Consider the following 21199-nt stretch of genomic DNA (forward strand, 5'->3'; position numbering starts at 1 on the left):
AAAAGACATATAAATTGGGAAAGAAATAGTAAAACTCATTATTTGCAGATGACATGATACTATACAGATAACTCAAAAGACTGCACTAAAAAAATTGTTAGAATAAATGAATTCAGTAAAGTTGCAGGATATAAAATTAATATAATAAATCTGTCACATTTCTATATATTAATAATGAACTATGAGAAAGAGAAACCAAGAAAACAATTCTACTTTCAATCACATCGAAAAGAACAAAATACCTAGAAATAAATTTAATTGAGGAAGTAAAAGATCTACACACTGAAAACTCTAAGACATTGATTAAAGGAACAGAAGAAGATGCAAATAAATAGAAAGATAGTCTGTGCTTATGGATTAGAGGAATTAATATTGTGAAAATGGGCATACTACTCAAAACATTCTATAGATTCAATGCAATCCTTATTAATATATTAAAGGTGTTTTTCACAGAACTGGAACAAATAATTCTGAAATTTATATAGAACCACAAAAGACACCAAATATCCAAAGTAACATTAGGAAAGAAGAACAAAGCTGGAGGCATCATACTCCCTGATCTCAAACTATACTGTAAGGCTACTGTAATCAAAACTGCATGGTTTTGGCATAAAAACACACACACAGAACAACAGAACAGAATAGAGGGCCCAGAAATAAACCCATTATATTTGGTTAGTTAATTTTTGACAGAGGAAGCAAGAATATACAATGGGCAAAGGACAGACCCTTCAATAAATGGTGCTAGGGAAAACTGGACAGCTATATACAACAGAATGAAACTGGACCACTTTCTTATACCATAAACAAAAATTAACTCAAAATGGATTGAAGATTTGAATGTAAAACCTGAAGCGATAGAAAAAAACATAGGTTGTTCTTAGCGATTTTTTAAAAATCTAAGTCCAAAGGCAAGGGACACAAAAGCAAAAATAAACAAACAGGACTACATCAAGCTAAAGCTTCTGCACAACCAAGGAAACCATCAACAAATGAAAAAGCAACCTACTGAATGGCAGAAAATACTTGCAAATCATGTATCTGATAAGGGATTAATATCTAAAATGTATTTTTTTAAAAACCCACATAACTCAAAAAAATAAATACTTCAATTAAAAAAAGCAGAGAATCTGAATATTTTCCCAAGGAACACATATAGATGGCAATAGGCACATGAAAAAATGCTCCAAAAAGAAAAAAAAAAAAAAAAGGAAAAAATCCTCAACATCGCTAATCATCAGGGAAATGCAAATCAAAACTATAATGAGATTTCACCTTTTATCTGTCAGAATGGCTATTATCAAAGCCAAGAAATAACAAGTGTTGGTGAGGATGTGAAGAAAAGGAAGGCTCATACACTGTTGATGGATATAAATTAGTATAGTCACTATGGAAAACACTATCAAGCTTCCTTTAAAAATTTAACATAGAACTACCACATAATCCAGCAATTCCATTACTGGGTATCTAGCCAAAGAAAACAAAAATGCTAATTTGAAAAGATATATGTACCTGTACATTCACTGCAGCATTATTTATAATAGGCCAAGATATGGAAACAACCGAAGTGTCCATCAATGGATAAATAAATAAATGTTGGGGGTGTGTGGATATGCACACATACAAAATGGAATACCAGCCAACCATAAAAAAGAATGGAACTTTGCCATTTTCGACAACATGGATGGACCTTGAAGAGATTATGCCATGTGAAATAACTCATACAGAGAAAGATAAATACTGCATGACTTCACTTCTATGTGGAATCTAAAAAACAAAACACAACAAAACAAAACCCAGACCCATAAATAAAGAGAAAAGATTGATGGTTTCCATAGGAGAGTGGAGTTAGAAGGTAGGCAAAATGGGTGAAGGGGATCAAGAAGTACAAACTTTCAGTACAAAATAAATAAGTCATGGGGACATAATGTACAGCCAAAGGGAATATAGTCAGTAGCAGCGTTTTAACTTATGATGATAGATGGTAACTGAAAGTTTTTGTGGTGATCATTTCGCAATGTATACAATGTCAAATCCCTGTGTTGTACACCTAAAACAAAGATAATACTTATATCAATTTTATCTCAATAAAAAATTAAATTCTACCATCTTGACTTTCTATTAATATAAAATAACACATGAAAGAAAAGTATACTTATTTTTCCTGAAGTAACCCAATCCAACGATCTTAATAAAAGCTAAACACTGACTAAAATAGATGGCAACCAGACTCATAGCAAGACATACTTGACCTGTGGCATAGCCAAATCTAAAAAGTTTGTGAAATTTAAACCATCAGATAACTTCGCAGGTCTGGGAAACCACAACTTATACCCAGGATGCTATTTGGGGCTTCAAAGCAATATGCTCAAGTGAATAAATCATGCATGAAAACCCTATACTACAGCATTCTTTTATAAAGTTCCTTTTAAAGAAGCATTCCCCCTCCAAGGGTGTGCCTCTTTCAGGTCCCAGATACTTTTCCATATGGGAAATATAATGCAGTAAAGCTTCCTTCCATCTGGTGTCTTGAAAAACATTTAAGAAGTTTTACTGTACATTTCTGATAATCCTGATATTCCAGACATCTTTTTGTCAAAGTTATCTTAAAATGTGAACCTTAGATATCATAACTTATATTAACGGCCTGGATCCAGGTGTAAGGTAGAACATAGAGAAAAGACAGAACAAAGCAGATAGTGCTTTCAGATGGTCCTTTTTATTGTGCTACCAAATCTAAGACCACTTTCCATAAGAAGAACCTATGGGCACCATACTAACAAGTCCTTAATTATATTCATATATTACTTATGAATCAAATAAGCAATCAGATGAACTGAAATTCTATGCACTGAGTGAAGGAAACTAACAAAGGGAATATAAACTAACTCCAAATTTGATGTTCATAATTTAGTAGGTACTGTATTTAATATATTTAATATAAAACATCTACATTTTAATTGGCCCAACTGCTCCCCAAGTGGCACTGACAATAGTAATTCCATGGAGATTTTCCTGTTCTAAGTGAGTGACTTCATGAGTAGCTTTTGCAGAATGATCCTAATGGAGTTAAAAATGATCATCTTTGAATTCTCACTAAAAGGGAATTTTTAAAGTACTTTTTTATTAACTTGTCAAAACATTTATGAGTTAAGGAATTAAAAGGAAACACCTCTTTGCTGTTTAACATCTGGGATCTAATAGGTTTTTCCATAAGACAGCAAAATCTCATTAATTCAAACTAAAATAATGTTTTTAGTTCAAAAAGTGGCAGCTGGGTTGAAAATTAATTTTGTTTAGTCAGTCATTTAATTGCAGAGTTTGAATTCATAGTACAATCAAGACAGGGAATATTCAAAATTCTTTAAGGCATTAACTTTTCAGTAAAGTTGGAAATTTGTCCACAAAGTCTATTTAAATAGAACTCATTATTATATTAATTATAGATCATGTTTATATAGTCATTAGAAAATGTCCACTAATGACCTCTGCTTTCATGTAGCTTAACTTGAGCCCCAATCTCAACCAAACTGAGAACTGTAACAGAGAAGCATGGTGTCTATCTCTTTGCCATTTGAATATAGCAGCTACTCAAGCAAATATTGTTGAATGAATACATTTCCTGAACTTTCAAAATAAGAAAAAAATACAACACAAAGGAAAACGGTGACCTAATGGGATTTTTAAGAAGGGGTGAAAGATCAAATGAGAAACAAAGATTATACACCAAATAAACAGAACACCTTGAGTTATACATCTTAAATTAGTAATAACAGGCATTATATGGTCAATTTCCATTTACCACCTCTAACTTGCCTAGAGGTTTTCTAGATTTACCTCCCCAAAGTTTTAACCAGATGTCTCAATTCATTTTTCCTTATTAAAAAATTAATATGCATAGTAAAAAAGACAATATTCTTTCTACCTCTGACCCTACCTCCATATAATTATTCAACATGTTTTTATCTTGTAATGTGAAAACACAACCCAGAGTGACATGAAATTAAAATGAAAATGTCAAACTTGCAGAAGAAGTTTACATAAGCAAATCTTTTGCATATGAAAATTTTTCTTCAATAGAATATTAAACTTTTACATAAAGACAATTCATGGATGGAAAAGAATCCTATTTATGCATTGAAAATGATAAAATTATTTAAACATTACATGCTTCAGACTTTTCATTAATTCAGACTGACCCACTCATTAACTTGAAATGCTAGTGTTTTCCCATACCATATACGAAATATGCCTATTATGGTTGGGTATCTGAGTGTATGAGTCTCTCTACATATAAAATTAAAATAGGGACAAGCACCTGCTCCCCAAAACACCAAAAATTATCTAAATTTTGATTTAGAGTAAATGAAATATTTCTCAAATCCTTAAAATCATTTTTGTAGGCAGTTTTTCAGCAACCTTATTTCAGAGGGTTGTCCCTATCGGATACAAGCATAATTGACTACAAAAATGCATAAGTAAAGGAAGCTAATGGCCTTGCTTAATTAAAATGTAAAACTTCACCATCTTATATTCCATTTATATGATTTTAAAGGAGGCTTCAGTAAGTCACTCTCTTGACAAGAGCATTCAGATTGCAGAGAAGGCTACAAAGGCATTAATGACATTTACCCCCCTAATAAGAGCTGTTCACACTTCATGGTTTTTCCTTGTTATTGCTCAGGACAGACACTAGCACCTCATTGAAAGATCAGTGCTGCAAAGGAAAAAAGGCCCCTTGAGACATCGCAGACTCGAGGAAAAGCACTAAATCAGGTGATGCTACATAGATGACATATTTGATTCTCAGGGGTTCTTACTCACCCTATGGCCATGGATTTGAGGCAGTTAACATACAGCCAATCAAAACCCTCCCCCACTCCCAGAAGACAGGGCCATCCACTTCTGCAGCAGGCATAGTGAAGACTAGGGAGAAAAGAAATAAACTTCTTTCAGGTGCCCTAGGTCTGGCAGGATCCAAATGTCTTGTACTGCTCTCAGTTAATCTCCATCGATGTGTGGCTGAATGAATAAAACACTGACCTTTTCACCTAAGAGACCACAATTTGAATCCAACATAAAGTCACTGGAGGATCAATGGACAGAAGCACTCATATTTTAAAGCAATAAACCACTGCAAAAAGGGAAAAGGAAAAAAGTTTTTTACCGTGGTTTTGGCCACAGATTCAACCCGGTTTCCCTGGCTCAGCTATTATGAATTGGATCTCTGATTCAGAATTGAAAAGCTCCCAGCACTGCCCCTATGGATCTCAAAATCTGGCACGAGCCCATGGCTACTGCAAGGCAGACATTCCCTCACATGTCAATACGTGGAAAAGCAATCCCGGCTGGTGATGGAATGACGGCTGACTCAATGGAATATACTCAGCATGAACTCCAATTCTGGCAGAGATGACAGGACACAGAAACAAGTAGCTCTTAATTACTCTTTCAAGGGAAATTCAAGTGTATTTTGTTGCTGTTAATTTGAAATTCCTAAAGATACTGCGTACGTTTAAAAAGAGGCAAGTGAATAAAGTGACTGAAGGTGTGTCCCTGACTCAACGTTGTTTTGTGTCTTATCAACACACCATAAAATAAACAGGTTTGGGGCACCTGGGTGGCTCAGTGGGTTAAAGCCTCTGCCTTCGGCTCAGGTCATGATCTCAGGGTCCTGGGATCGAGCCCCACATCGGGCTCTCTGCTCAGCGGGGAGCCTGCTTCCTCCACTCTCTCTGCCTGCCTCTCTGCCTACTTGCGATCTCTATCTGTCAAATAAATAAATAAAATCTTAAAAAAAAATAAAAAATAAACAGGTTTACTATGAACAGGTACCCTAGAGACAAAAACCTATAGGATAGATACTCTATTGTTTAAATGTCCATTTCTTTGAAGCCTGGGCTAACCTGACCATAAGGCAATATCTTCAGTCTTCTGTGTTCCAAATATTCTATTTATTTCACGAAGGAATATGAAAGAAATGCCTATTGTGCACTGCCTTCCTTTGGAATTGCATCCCAGAAAGGATGCAGTGTGCACCAGTCTTCAAATTACCACACTTATTCCACTGCTATTTTTAAAACCAAAAAAGAAAAAAAAGTCCAAAGCAGGAAAAGCATATTAAAATAAAAATAGAAAATACAGCAACCACATTACTCATACTAACTAGAAAGCTGCCTCTGACACTATTATTATGGCTTTGTTAAAGAGAGAAAATTACATGAGAACAAGAAAACCAGGTTAAAGTATTTCCTTACAGAGAGGACCTTTAGTTCTCAAAGTCTCTTGAGAAATGATTTCCTAGGGCCTACAGGTAAGAAATACACAATAAACTGAAGATGACTTTTGGACAGAATATGCATAGCAACTGATATCTCATTCCCTTACTGTGGGGCCTTATGAATTATGGTCTACTCGTAGCCATGCAAGGCATCGTACTGTTAAAATGCAAAACTATCTGTCTGACCTACTCTCCAAGTCCCCATCCCAAGTCTACATTGACAGAGACACACACAGAGAGAGAGAGAAGGAGAGAGAATACAACACTCAGTGCCACCAACAAATGAAAACACTTCCTAGATAGCAAAAGGACCTCAGTGGTGGGTTTCTAAAACAACTGTTCAGGAAGCCACTGGCGGGTTATTGGCAGCAACAAATGCCAGGTCTGTGAACCAAAAGAATCCCTAGTCACTCCCCTTAGAAAGGGATGTGATGTGGGGCGCCTGGCTGGCTCCGTGGGTAGAGTATATGACTCTTCATTTTGGGTTTATGAGCCCTAGGGTGTGGAGATTACTTAAAAATAAAGTCTTTCGGGGCGACTGGGTGGCTCAGTGGGTTAAAGCCTCTGCCTTCGGCTCAGGTCACGATCCCTGGGTCCTGGGATCGAACCCCGCATTGGGCTCTCTGTGAGGCAGGGAGCCTGCTTCCTCCTCTCTCTCTCTGCCTGCCTCTCTGCCTACTTGTGATCTCTGTCTGCCAAATAAATAAATAAATAAATTTAAAAAAAATAAAGCCTTTTAAAAATATATAAATAAATAAAAGTTAAGGAAGGGAGAGGGGAGGGGGGAGGGAGGGAGGGAAGAGGAGGAAGGAAGGAAGGAAGGAAGTTAGGAAGGGATATGATGCAAATATTAGGTGAACCAAGATGAGCTTCTGAGCAACAGGCCCAGGCCTGGCCTAACACACTCACCTAAACCACAGCTCAGTGCTCCTCACCCAACTGAAATGCAACTCTCCCCCATAAACTTGTTCACACCTCTCTGCAACACAGCATTCTTCCTGTATGGAAAAATGCTTGTTCCATCCTTTCTACTAGGTAACAATATCTCTCTTCTTCCTTAAGAAGCTCCTCTCTCAACAGGTCTTCCTAGAGTAATTCAATTTGGCAGTGGTCACTTTAATTCTACTAGCAAATGTATTGGCCGGCATTCTATTTTCCAATTGCTGCTGGCATTACTTACAAGACTATCATACATGAATCAAAGAAGTATATCTTTATTTATGTTTGTCCCATCTGTATGGATTTAGCAAGAGCTTCCAGCAACCCACACAGATGCTCATCTCACTTTCTACTTTTTCATAGCCCTTCATGATTTCACATAGGAGACTGTGAAACATAGGTCACTCAAAAGAAACAGATGGCTGACAGGGGCTGGGTCTTAAGAGAGCCTTCCCATGATTCCTTACTAAAGTCACAGATCTCAGTTCTTGGGCAAGCCCTCACCATCCCCTACCTGCCCCTTCAGTCAAATTGGGGGAAACATTAGAAAAGGACATGTAGCTCCAATAAAATGTATGGACAACTAGAAGAATCACGAAGTTTCTGTTGCTCTAGAAACTTACAGGTTGTGAGGAATGGTGAACAGGAAAATAGCTTTACTTACAGAATTAATATTTACTGAGCTCGACTATGAATTTAATGAATGATTTCCCTTTATTCTCAAAACTCCAGGGCACCTGGGTGGCTCAGTGAGTTAAGCCTCTGCTCATGATCTCGGGGTCCTGGGATCGAGCCCCACATCAGGCTCTCTGCTCAGCAGGGAGCCTGCTTCCCCCTATCTCTCTGCCTGCCTCTCTGCCTACTTGTGATCTTTCTGTCAAATAAATAACTAAAATCTTTAAAAAAAACAAAAAAACAAAAAAACCTCCAGTGAGGTATCTGCAAAATGTGGCTCACAGAAACTATGCAATTTTTGCAAGGCTAGAGAGCTAATTAATGGTGGAATTGAGGTCCAAACCCACAGTTCAGGAGCCTTCCACTTCAAACTCAACAAGGAGCTTGTCAGGGTATTGCTCTGGAGACCAGATGGTTTAATCAGTGTCATTCCAGAGAATACCGTTTCAAGGAAATCTGAATTGGTTCTGATCAGATGGGGAGTGGCCAGAGAGCTGTGGGCTCATTTGTTGTTCCTCCCGAGGAACACAAAAACCCTCTCTCCATGTCCCACAGACACAAATTCTATTCTACCAGTTACTGCATTCCATCCTGGAATTTGGTGAGCTATCTATTTCTACTTTGCAAGGGTAAAGGGAGGAATATTTTTACTTTAAGCACAAAACATCAAGCTATGTCCTTGGATATAAGGTGTTTATTTTCATTGCTGTTCAAACAGTTAGAGCTTTGGCAAGGGATTCAAAATCCCTATATTCCACTTCCAGTTTTGACCCTGCCTGAGGCCTTCAGCCACGGTAACGTTAAAACCAGGGATAACAGGCTCTGAAACCATCTCTCTAACAAGGAGGCTAAGAGAATTGCTGGGATAATGTCTGTAGAGTGGTCCAAGCACTCTGGAAAGCAGACACTGTAAATACAGGACATTGCTCTGAACCATCTACCTCTTGTATATCCCTGCCAAAGACAGGGGGATCTTGATCATTCATACCTGTGATTTTTCTCTTCTGAAAGAGATTCACATATTGTTGACATAATACAAAGACACCTTATGTTATGGTGGTGATAACCCAATCTTTAGTTGGAGTCAAATAATCCCTCCTCTGGGTCAGTACTATGGGTCATCTGTACATTCTTATAATTGTGATCATACAGCCTACACAATTGGCTTATGGCGGCTTGGTCCTGCCCAGTGAAGGCTTCCTGAGAGATCTCTTCTGTACTCAGCACACAGTCATTGATCAGTAAAATTTGCTATTTGAAGGACTACCTAAATGAATTTAAACCTAGAACCATTCTTCTTTCTGCTCCAGAAATTTCCTAAAAATCTGTGAGGTCAGCTAACACCCATAAAAAAGGCTGTCTGTTTTAAATAAGTTTTGCTTTATTCAGTGAGGTGAGAGCCCAGATATTCTAACCATTTTAAGAGATTCATCAAGTAGTCATCATTCTGTGCCCAGTGCTTAGAAGAATATTGGAAGAGTTGATGAAATAGAAAAATGCAAGGGTAATAAAATGACTATCATTTTTGGAATACGCTAATACTTAAAAACTTAAAAAAAGAAAAAGCACACATACATATTCACACACTCACAATGTAGAACCCATTAACAAGAGTGCTGTGGGCTAGCCACTGCACTAAGTACTTTATAAATATCATTTCCTTTAACTCTACAAATGAAGAAACTGAGGTTCAATTATGTTAAATGGCCTACCTTAAGGAACAGAGCTATCAAAAGTTGAAACCAAGATTCATACCCAAGTCTGTCTCACGCCAAGGTCCAAAGCCTTTGTCACCATACTTTACTGCCCCTTACTCGTAATCAGGTCTGTATCACATAGGTACATATATGCAGGTCTGTGTGTGCATGTATGGACATAGGTGTGTATGTCTTATTTCCAACTGAATAGTAGCTATTCTTTTGGCCGACTGTATGGGAAGGCACTCTGTTCTAAAAGACACAGTGAAATATTAAAAAAAAAAAATCCTGGATTTAAGGCTGCTTTATACACAAAGGTCCTAAATGGCCATGTTGAGAAGAGTCTATATCATCATCCTTTCCATCGTTATGTTAATCATTAACATTTACTGGATACTCAGCAAGTGGCACTACTAAAGGCTTTATATGCATCATCTTATTTTATCTTCACAATAAACCGATGAGGTACTGTTAGTATCCTCACTTTCGAGGTGAGGGAACCAAGGCTTGGGTAGCTAAAGACACAACCTATTTTTACACATTTAGTAAGAAATGGAACCGGGATTCAAACCCACGGACCTGCTTTAGCACATTACTCTGCTGCTCTAAGCTTGCCTTGTCCAGTTGTATAAAAGAAGGTAGAATTACAGCTAGGCCACCAAACCTGAGTGGGGCACTGATCTGGGCTCCTCCTCCACGGTGGAAAGGTACAGCTGGGAGTGGCTGCTCAGTCCCACACTACACGTCCTCGCTCCTAAGTGACTACTTGGCCCCATTTAGGTGGAAGTTCTGATCAGTGACTTGTAGGAGAAATGACCCACTCTGCTTTCTGACCTGGTCCATGAAAACCTTCCACACAGAACCTCTATCCTCTCTCAGCACTGCCACCTGGATGAGGAGCCTGAGGCCCCAGAGAACAGCAGAGCTACAAAACAGCAGAGGCCCTATGTTGCCGGAGATGTTTCGGGGAGATCAAAGTACCTCAGGGAGGAAAATGTTCCCCAACCAGGAATGCTGACCGATCTCGCTGAGAGAGAAATAAACTCCTGTTGTGTTAGGCCACTAGTATTTCAGGGTTTACTTACTAAAACAATTAGCATTTATCTTATTAACTAAAGTTTAAAATGTATTTATCCTTTTCTAAGCATTTGATCTCTGCAGAGAAACAGGTTTATCTTATTAACTGAAGTTTAAAATGTATTTATCCTTTTCTAAGCATTTGGTGTCTGCAGAGAAACAGGTTTGACACCTGGTGTTTCTCTGTTGTAACCAATCAGAGTTAGGTTTATGCACAGATACAAGTGAAGACAAAAACCAACTTCAGTGATGGTTTACAATATGTTTTCATCTACATTAGTTCACCTTTTTGCCATTCAAGAGCAAGGGGCGGGGGGGGGGGGCGGCGCCAGGGTGGCTCAGTGGGTTAAAGCCTCTGCCTTCGGCTCAGGTCATGGTCCCAGGGTCCTGGCATCGAGCCCCACATTGGGCTCTCAGGAAGCCTGCTTCCTCCTCTCTCTCTCTGCCTGCCTCTCTGTCTACTTGTGATCTCTGTCTGTCAAATAAATAAATAAAATCTTAAAAAAAAAAAAAGAACAAGAGAGGTAAAAGGGGTTATCTCAGTTTTAAAGTTGAAGAAACTGTGGGGACACTTGGGTGGCTCAGTCAGTTGCATGTCCGACTCTTGGTTTTGGCTCAGATCATGATATCAGGGTTGTGAGATGAAGCCCTGCCTCAGGCTCTGCACTGGGTATGGAGCCTGCTTATCATTCTCTCTCTCCTTCTGTCCCTCCACCACCTTCCATCTCCAAGAAAGAAAGAAAGAAGAAAGAAAAGGAAGAGGAGAAGGAGGAGGAGGAGGAAGAAACTGTGGCTGAGAATGGCCAATTTTCCATACTCACATATATAATTAGTGGCAGTATGGGGACTTTAGCGCAATATTCTCACTCAATGTCCAGTGCCCCTCTGCCATCCAACTCGATATCCTTTTATGGACCCAGAAAAGAGCAATATTCTCACTCAATGTCCAGTGCCCCTCTGCCATCCAACTCGATATCCTTTTATGGACCCAGAAAAGAGCTCCACCTCCTGCACATGATAAAAGTTGAAATCTTGTTGATTAGGTTTTTTAACACTCTTACAAAGGTATGTATTCCTGGAAAGGTTAGTCAAAGAGCAGAATTTACAATGAAGCATTAATGATAAATATCAGATCTGGAGAAAAATTGGGGTTATGGAAATGGGAGAGGAAGGTAATCTAAAACACAGTAGAATATCAAGAAACACCCAGAAAAGGGATACAAAAAAATAAAAAAAAAGACTAATTTCACTAAGATCAGGTGGATAAAACCTGTCACTGAATGCCAAGAGTCATCTTAACTGTCTTTCCAGTTCAAGATTCTCAGGCCTTCTCTGTTCCCTTCAACGCACTCCTCTGATAATACAAGGCCCTCACAGATTTTCTGGAAAGACATCTTGGTTGTCTTAAAACAACAACAAAAAATAAATATCTCACACAGAATCGGAGACCTGAGTTCAAATCAGATTTCAAAATTTTCTTCCTCTGATATTTTGGAAGCACTATTATGTATCAAGCTGGATACTAGGGTTGGGTTACTGTGGTGAGCAAGAGATAATGGGTTCTTATCCTCAGGAAGCTTATAGTGCATCAACTGTGCCAATTAATAGCTTCTGTGATCATGTGAAAGTCATTCAATCTCTTTGAATTTCAACTACTCCGAATGTTAATTCACTGGCAATATCTACAAGAGAATGGTATATAAGAGGATTCAAAGAGCTAACATATGTGAACTTGCTCCGAGAAGGGCTGTTTAAATACAAGTGTTTGCTGAATATTGACGTTTTCTACCACATGGATACCACAAAACACTTGTTCTACACAGACCACTAGCTAGGGCATGTGGGAGCCTTTGTTTCTCTTCCTACTGCCCTCAGGAGCCCATGTGTCCTTAAGGTACCTACGAAGCCTGAGAAAAGACTACAAGCCCTTGGACCAACTAGTTACTGCATATTCCATGAGTTTCATGGTGAAACATCAAGCTATACCAAGTGAAACAGGTTTCTTTACACATTAATTTAACAAATATTTATTGAGTGTCTTCCCTTTGTGGCATTCCCTAGTGAGGAAGCCAAGAAGAAAACCATTTTAACAGTTGACTTAATTGATTGATTTTAAATTGGATTGGAGCTTGAGGGAATCAGTCTTGAGGTAGAGTCACACAAGAAAAGACTTACACTGTTTAACCGGGACAGAAAAGGTCCTCTGCAAAAGAGTGGGACTTCAGCTGACACCTAAATAACAAGAAACTGCCTATCTATAGTGAGGAGTAGGGTGTCCAGGCAGAAGAACCCATATATGAGAATGCCCCAAGTTGAGGAAGAGTTCTGAGAAGCTTGACAGGAAAAGGCTATGAAATGGAAAGGGTTTGTGGAGTTGTTTACCTACTCTCACAAACCACTTATTCCAGAACTTCTCAGAGCCTTTATGCTGATGTGTATCTTGATGCTCTATCAGAAGGATCCTGAGTGTAGTTCCTCCCAAATCTGAAGTCAGACCTCTGGAAGACTAGTGCCCCCAGAATACTCTGGGAAATAATCTCTTAAAGTGTTGATAGTTCTATTAGTTCTGATTGTTTCAAGACACAGGTGGTTTGAAATGTGCACCCCCACCCGCCCTCTCACAAGGCTGCTGACACCTTAGCTAATTATTCAGAGTGTCTGATATGGTTCTCTGAATTCTGGCAGGACTCATTTGCAAAGCACGAGATTTCCATAGGTGGACTGGTATATGAGCCCTGGCAAGTCAGATCCACATTCAAACTGAAAAATGACTGTGTGAAAAACCTGATTTTTAAATGATTAAATTCAACAATGATAATCACCTATCCTCTTATACCCTAAGTCAAAGGCAGGGAAAATGGGGAAAGGACAGAACATTGCTTTTATTTATTGTCAATAAATGTACCATGCAATATAAACTTGAAAAAAAGAATTACTCTTTGGCAGCAGGAAAAATATCTTATGTTCCTTTAGATTTTAGCATCTAACTGCCTATTTCCTTTTTCTGCTGTTTTGTGGGAAAATACCTAAAACTTACCTCACTTTTTCTGTACTTTATGAATGAACACTCTAATTGCCACACAGGAGAATGCTGGGTTTTCTACCTTTAAGATGTTACCTGGATTCTAAAATCACTGTGGTCCCAGTTCTGCTATATGTTTTACACCTAGCTGGCTCACTTAAGAATTACATGGATAATTACAGAAGTGAAAAAGCCATTTTTTATCAAAACAGCACAGGATTCTTGAAAGATATTGCTAGTCTTTTAAATGAATCTGGGCCATCACTATCACCTCCTTCTTTCCTTTTAATAACCTCCTCAGACACGTTCCTCTTTTCCCTACATCCAAAAATTCAAAATCAGATCAGACACCTGCTATTCTTCCACATTCAAAACTATCTCTGAAACCAGCAGTAGCTGTGTATACATAAGGGATGGAGGTTTAGGCCCAGAGAGAGTTAAATTAATATCCTGGCTTCACCAGTTCAACTTACCGTACATCTTCATTTGCCCAGTAACACAATCTATAGCCAACTGCTAACCAAGTCAATATGTGGTAAGACTAACAGCCACCCTAACTTGCCTTGATAATTATTCTCCTTTAACTGACATAATATTCAATATACTGTTGTTGAGAGCAATAATGCTAAAATTGATGCCTTGAGGGCTACAAGACAATTGAGTTTTAGCCAGATAGAATGACTTGTACGCTAACAGTGCATTACAGGGTTCCACAACCTTTGGACACACCGTTTACATCTTCCTTTCATGAAAATGTTACATATAATTATATTCAAAGTCATTTGTGTATACCTTATCATTACTACATATAATTTTTAAAATACTGGCCAATAACCAAATCACATCGCTTTAGAGGAAAAGGGTTTATTTCCATAGCCTAGCTCTTGTTTTTTGAGTGTTTTTTTTTTTTAAACAAAATGAGCATTTTCTCACTACACCGCTCTGTGACCTTCAACCTCTTGCTTTTTCCCTAAACCAAGAACCATTTTCACAAGGAAGAAACAGATGATAAATGCTAAGGAACAAAAAGCATCATTTAAATAAAATCTATTTTACATCAATCCTATCAATAAAACAAGACAGAAACTAAACCTAGTACTCTTTTAATGTAAAAATCATCTATGATTTTCTCAAAATGTCAATTCTAGGCCCTGAATGGAGAAGCAGATTATATTAAGTTTAAGGCTTTGTCAAAATCTATATTGAGTTAATAAAAATTAATTATAACTTAAGAATCACAATAAATGACAGAATTTTTCATATGCAATATTTCACCCTAAAATAAGAGACTTTATAAATTTCAGTTCACGGTTTTGCTGAATTTTCCTCTTATATTTAATTTCTCTTGCGATTTTGTATTGTTAAAGCCTGGGCCCTCACACAAAAAGAAATATGGAGTACATTTCAAAGTACATTTTCTATGCACGCCTTAGAGATAGGCTGAAACAGAGAAAAGTTAACACTTAAATAATAATTTCAAGTAAAACAAAGAACAGGTACTGGTCAAGGCAAAACATCAGGACCATATCACAGAACAACCAGCAGGTTACAGATTTATTGCCATCAAAATGCTACAGTGAACTGGGTTGTTAAGAGGGTAACAATCAGTCATGCACACATCTGTTTGGACAGGAAGATACCATGCGTCTGCTCCAGACAGCTCAGGCAAAAACATACACATAGAACTGAAACACAGCATTGATGACAGAACTAAGCACCAGAGTATAGGGAGTAAAGGTAGTACTAGACGGGGGTATACTATCCCAGGTTTTGAATAAAGAGTGCTTAGTCACTAACAGTGACTGTTCACATTAATGGTTCTGTTCAAATATGTGCAAGAGCTTTATTCCCTTCTGTAGAGTAAGAGCTATCCCAAATGGATATTAACAATTACTCTGTGGAAACGGATGTAGAAAGATGTGGCACCATATCTATTCCAGGCCAGTATGAGCAGGTACTGTGCTTTCTTTTTCCTGGCCTCTTCCTTCTGGACCTCATGACCCCTCAGGTCCCCTGACCACCCAGGACTTAACTTTCCACTCACCCCACTGAAATGCCCCCGTCCTGAGGCAAATGAGATAATGCTTGTGAAAGTCTTCTATAAACTAAAAACGTAATATATAATTATTCCTATTATCATCATCATCTTGTCTTCTGAGGGCCAGATTCTCTGTGCCTTCCAAGCTGACACCTCACTAAACTAAGCAATGATTCAACGCCGACCAAAGCAGTCACAGGAGCAGACGGGTTCTTCCACCATCCTGTCTCTCTCTTCTTCCTGTCACCACACCTCTCTGTTCTCCTGCCCTGGCTAATACCTGGAGGTACCACATAGGAGAATGACAGGAATGTGTATGTTTTTATGCCAGGTTAAAGCAAGGGGGAGATGTGAGGCCCTCCACTCATCACATACCAAGCTGGCAGCCAAAACCTTGCACACAACACACGGTGATTCGGGGAATAAACAAGGCTGGCAGAGCCAAAAGCAGGGTTTTTTGTTTTGTTTTGTTTTGTTTTTTTGGAAGGGGGTCAATTCTCCTGGTATTATTCCCACAAGAAATTTTAAAAATCACTTCAGATTCTACCTTCTCCAACTGTGATCTCCTTTGGCAGGAGGGAGTACTTCTTCATCGTCCAGTGTAGTCTTTTTGGATCCTGGGGTCTCCCAACATGCTGTTTTCAACATTTACCCTTCAAGGGTCATAGGAAGACAGATGGCCATAAAAACATTTCAGAGGCAAAGTACACAATGCAAAGCGACTCATGACATACTGCAAAAAATGACGAAAAATGCAGGGAGGTTGGGGTGGGGGTGGGAAGTGGAGGCTGCAGGCCTCCAGGAGAAGTCTTAAGACCCTTACCAGGTCGCAAGCACCACTGATAACAAAGAAGAGGCTCAGGCTGGAAGAGCAGGTGCTGTGAAAGCCAATTCTACAACCATGTCTCTGTTTTGGAATGTGGAGGTTTATTGGTTACAAAAGCAGAGAGTTTACAGAGGTTATGGTTCTTTTAATTCGGATGAAGAAGCAATAATTAGGGCACACAGACAACCAAAAAAACAAAACAAAACAAAACAAAATCCACTAAACCTACAAATACGGTGCAAGCAAAAGCCCTACTAAACCCAGAGGAAATGTAATCTCAGATTTTCACGAACACGTCACCCACCTCCAAGAGCCCTTCCCTTCAGTGGGGCTACAATCAGACTTGCTGGAGAAGCAGGAGGCCCACATTGTAGGGAGAGAGAGAGCTGAGTTTAAAAAGATGCAAACAGCAATGCTAGGCATTGTTCCTTTCTACCATCCACCCCTGAGGCCCAGTGCCAGCCTGCTGGGACACAGTTCCTTCTTTTCAGCTCTCTGACAAGCCTGCCGAAGGGACCACCTTAATCAGAAGAGCGTGTGCACACCCAGGCCTGTGAGGGGTGGGAAAGAGACCAGGTTGGTGAGGCTTCTCCCTCAACCCATCCCAGAGCTGGCGGGACACCAGCGGCGCCGTCCTCCCCCTACCTGAAGGATGTACCCCCGGACGTAGTCCCGCAGCGTCCAGCCCAGGCCGTGCAGTATGTGCAGCACCTCCTCCTGCTTCAGGACACTGAAGAGACGGTCCAGCAGGATCTTTAGCCGCACGGGCACCGCCTGCGTCCCATAGAGCATCAGGCTGCTGATGTCGAACACCACGTTGGACTGCACGATCTCCACCTGGGTGGGGTGGTACAGGTGCTGCGTGCTGAGCTTATCCAAGGCTGTGGTGGTCCCACCAGAGTTCCAGAGGTGGGCAGGAATAAAGACATGGAGGGAAAGGGCAGAGACAAAGTAGAAACAAGTCACTGGATGTCATCAGGGTTCCATTTCCACAGATGGATCATGCCTACAGATGTTTAAGTGAGATTTTGCAATGGAAACAGTTCTCGTCCCACCTCCTCCCTGCTTTTGCCTTTTCCTTTTGATTTGGTATGTCTATAAATTACAGACAACAGCAAATACAAAACAAATTTGACTTTCAGAAAGACAGCCCCTGAGGATGCTTCTCAATGCATGAAAACCTGACTAATTTAATTTGCCAACTGAACTATAGCTCAGCCCAAATTGCCATGGTGTCCCCCACCTCCCCCAACAAAAACAGAGGGACAAACAATTCCCGACTCCTGCCATAAGCACAGGCTGAACCAATATCAGTTTTCCGAATAAGACTTACCCCTTATCATACTTGAATGGTTTATAAAGAGGAAGAGGAGCATGCTTTTTAGACTACAGGGTTAAAAAACCCCATGTGAGGGGATAAGGGCTCATAATGTAACTCAAGTGAAATTAGCAAGCAGGGATTATCCCAAGAGGTAGTTCTTCCCACTCTCCCTCTTGTTATTTACCTGTTAGACAGTTTAATGTTCACTGGCCTGTTCAAGAAAAAGGAATTCACGGTGTAACTTGGTCACTTTTAATAAACAGCTCTGACAAGGGTTTAGTATCAGATGAAAATAGCCAAAAAATGACAAACCTCAAAGTGGAAGAATTTCTGTGTATTCCAGGGGTGTTACCTCAGTACAGAAAACTAAGGATGACCATCCTCCCAGTAAACACTTCTGGCCTTTTTCTCCTCAAGTCTAAGAAGTTACATGTAGATCTAAAAGCCAAGATAAGGTCACACATTCTAGTCCCCATCCTTATCTGAGCTCCTGGGAATCCTGCTGCAGATAATGTAATTACATTTTTCCTCAGTTTCTCTACAGTGAACAATTAAGATAACATTGTCTCATCCACAAAGCTCAAAGAGATGCTGCAAAGATTAATGGGATAATGAGTGAGAGGTGCTTTGAACTCGTTAAGAGAGCACAAAAGCCTTAGATCAACTGTCAGAATTATACACAGATGACCTTCCAGAGATTAAAAAAGATAAACATGTGAGCCTGAAAGATGGTCATCTAATCTCATAAGTCAGGCAAATGGATATCAGACAACAACCAGGCTCAAATTGTAACTACACCTGAGAGCGCCCAAGGTTTTTGCAAGTTCTAAAGGCACTGCCTGGCTTTCTCAACCTCTCTTCCCAGCACTGCAGCCCCTCACAGAATAGATTCCTGTACCTGCGCAGTCTGAGCAACTCCTATTTGAAGATGCCCGTATTTCTGCATATTAATGCAGGTATTTAAAAGTACACACACACACACACTTTTTTTTAGTATTTCAAATGTATTTTTTCAGGGTTCCTCCTCCACTCTCGTTTCCTCCTGACTTGTGGTCACCAGAGAGTTCATGTACTCTTGATAAATTGCTTTCTTACATCCACAGTGTAAAGGCCCTTATCATTTACCCGCTGGCTTCATTCAACACATTTACTCCCAGGAATACTTTGTCAAAGAGTTCGGGTTTCCTCATACTTCATTTCTTGCAGCTGATTTGTCTGATCTTTCCTATTCTAGTGGTTAAGTCAACTTTGAATAAATAGCTTTAAAAATTAATTTAACGTTTGGGAAAGATAAGGGATTCACAAGCCTAGGGATTGAAGTCTTCTCTCATTCCATAGGGCATTTAGACTGCAAAAATGTAGGAACGGGGTATTATTATCCCTGTTCTTCTTCAAGTAGAGCCTTACTACTCAGCCTTCTGATGGGTAAGCTGCTCTGCTTACAGAATCCAGTGACCAGGTTGGCGGAAATCTGCTCCTCTCCCGTTTCCCTTCATCCACCCCTCCACGTCTGCATCAAACACTTCTTCACCAACTACACTTCTAGCACGACAAACAGGAAATGAAGAGGGTACAAAAGAGGGGGAAAAAGATGACACCAAGTCTCGATTTCCGTTCCCACGTTTGGTGCCTACAGCCATGCATTAAGTACACACAGGTGTGTGTACCTATGTGTTCGAGGGCTGGGTGGAAAGCTGTCACCCACTCCCTCCTGCTCTTCAAAAAAGGGCTGGCAGTTTAAGGAGGCAAAGAGGACTAAAGTGTTTAGGCTCCAGAAACAAAGAGAAGTTGTTCAGACAACTGAAAGAGCGTAAGTGGAAAGGTAAAGCAAAACCATTTCCCTAGATATGCTTTTGAGAACAACAGAGAGTAAGAATATACCTGATTTTTCTTCATAAATATGCCACGTCAAAAAGGAGAAATACTGTTATAGCCACATAAATACATGGCAGGGATCAACAACTTTTTCTGTAAAATGCCAGACAGTAAATATTTTAGGTCTGTGGATCAAACGTTCTGTTTCACAGGTACTCACTTCTGCTGTTACAGAGGGAGAGCTGATAAGACTTAAACTAATGGGCGCGTTGGTGTTCCAATAAAACTTTATTTACATAAATAGGCACCTGGCCACATTTATACTGATATGGAGGATGAAAGGGTAGCCCAGATATTTAAAGAAAGTCAACAGTAGATAAGGGAAAAAAAACCCGAGTGTGATTTAAGCAGCAATTATCTAGGAGATGAGTCTCAGACAAAGAAATGAAAAATTAAACTGCCCAGTTTGCAGGTGTCAACTACAAATTTCAACATGTACACATCATCAAAGATTATGATCTGTCAACTTTCTTGAATGTATCAAAATTTTCTGCCTTACGACTGCTGGATCATACTAAGTCACCAAGTTGTCGACAACTTTTGGGGATGTTGCCTAGGTGGGCAAAGGGTAAGGGGCAATTTTTTAAGTTATCCTAATAATGGTGAACTGAGTCTGCCTCATGTCATGATCTTCCTATATCTTGACTGTGGAGGACGGAAGTCTGAGTCTTAGTGGGGTTAAGAATATGAGTTGGGCCAGTGGGGTGAATAAAATGTAGGGTAAGAACTTGTTCAGCCGAATGGAGTGAGAAAAGAGAGTCCCCTACACCTTTATACTTTATGGGTCTAACCATCTTAAATTGCTCTATACCAATGGTATTCCCCCAAATTCATTTTCAAATGAAATCTTAAGAAAAACTGGGTATAAAAACATATAAAAGTAAAACTATTCTTGATGAAGCTGGAGTGCATGTGGATTAGAGAACTTCTAATAATTTGTCATTCTCTTCTTCCATTCAACTTGTTTAAGCTGGGACTCCTAGAGTTGCTGGAAGCACAGTGCAAAAAAAAAGCACTTTTCTATACAATAAAATGATGTCAACTGCTTTGCCTGCTTTACGTCTATTCCCCTTCAATCTGGTACAAGAAACTTGATTTCCCTTTGGGGAGTCACTCTTCCCCTACACGCAGTATCAATTATTTCGCAGACCAGAATGTTGTGTTCCTTGAGTCAGGCCTGGAAACCAGGATATCTCAACCCCTGGCACAGCACCCGGTTCAAGAATGGGCAAGTGACCTAAGTCTGAACAGAGAGGCTGATTCTAGGATTTTAGTTAGAACTACTGGGAAGTCTTCTCTTTCCTGGAAATTTGCAGCCAATCTATATGCTTGAGAATGAGAATCACATGGAAGACGGTCAGGCTGCAAGACGGTCTTAGAAAGACCAAGTACTGATAATAACGGTTTGATCCAGAAGACACAGATATGGCAATGTTAAGGCTGGAATTT

At 39.5% G+C, this 21199-nt stretch overlaps 1 protein-coding gene across 3 annotated transcripts in view; it reads right to left on the reverse strand.

Moving 5' to 3' along the window:
* Positions 1–21199, reverse strand: part of BNC2 (basonuclin zinc finger protein 2) — a 425240-nt gene that overhangs the window by 109631 nt on the left and 294410 nt on the right. For all 3 annotated transcript variants that reach the window (XM_080819786.1, XM_080819785.1, XM_080819787.1), the window contains one exon: positions 17200–17435. In XM_080819786.1, coding sequence (XP_080675912.1) covers positions 17200–17435 — 236 coding nt within the window. The remainder of the gene's footprint in view (positions 1–17199; positions 17436–21199) is intronic.

This window comes from Martes martes, assembly GCF_963455335.1.
Source record: "Martes martes genome assembly, chromosome: 12".
Taxonomy (NCBI): Eukaryota; Metazoa; Chordata; class Mammalia; order Carnivora; family Mustelidae; genus Martes; species Martes martes.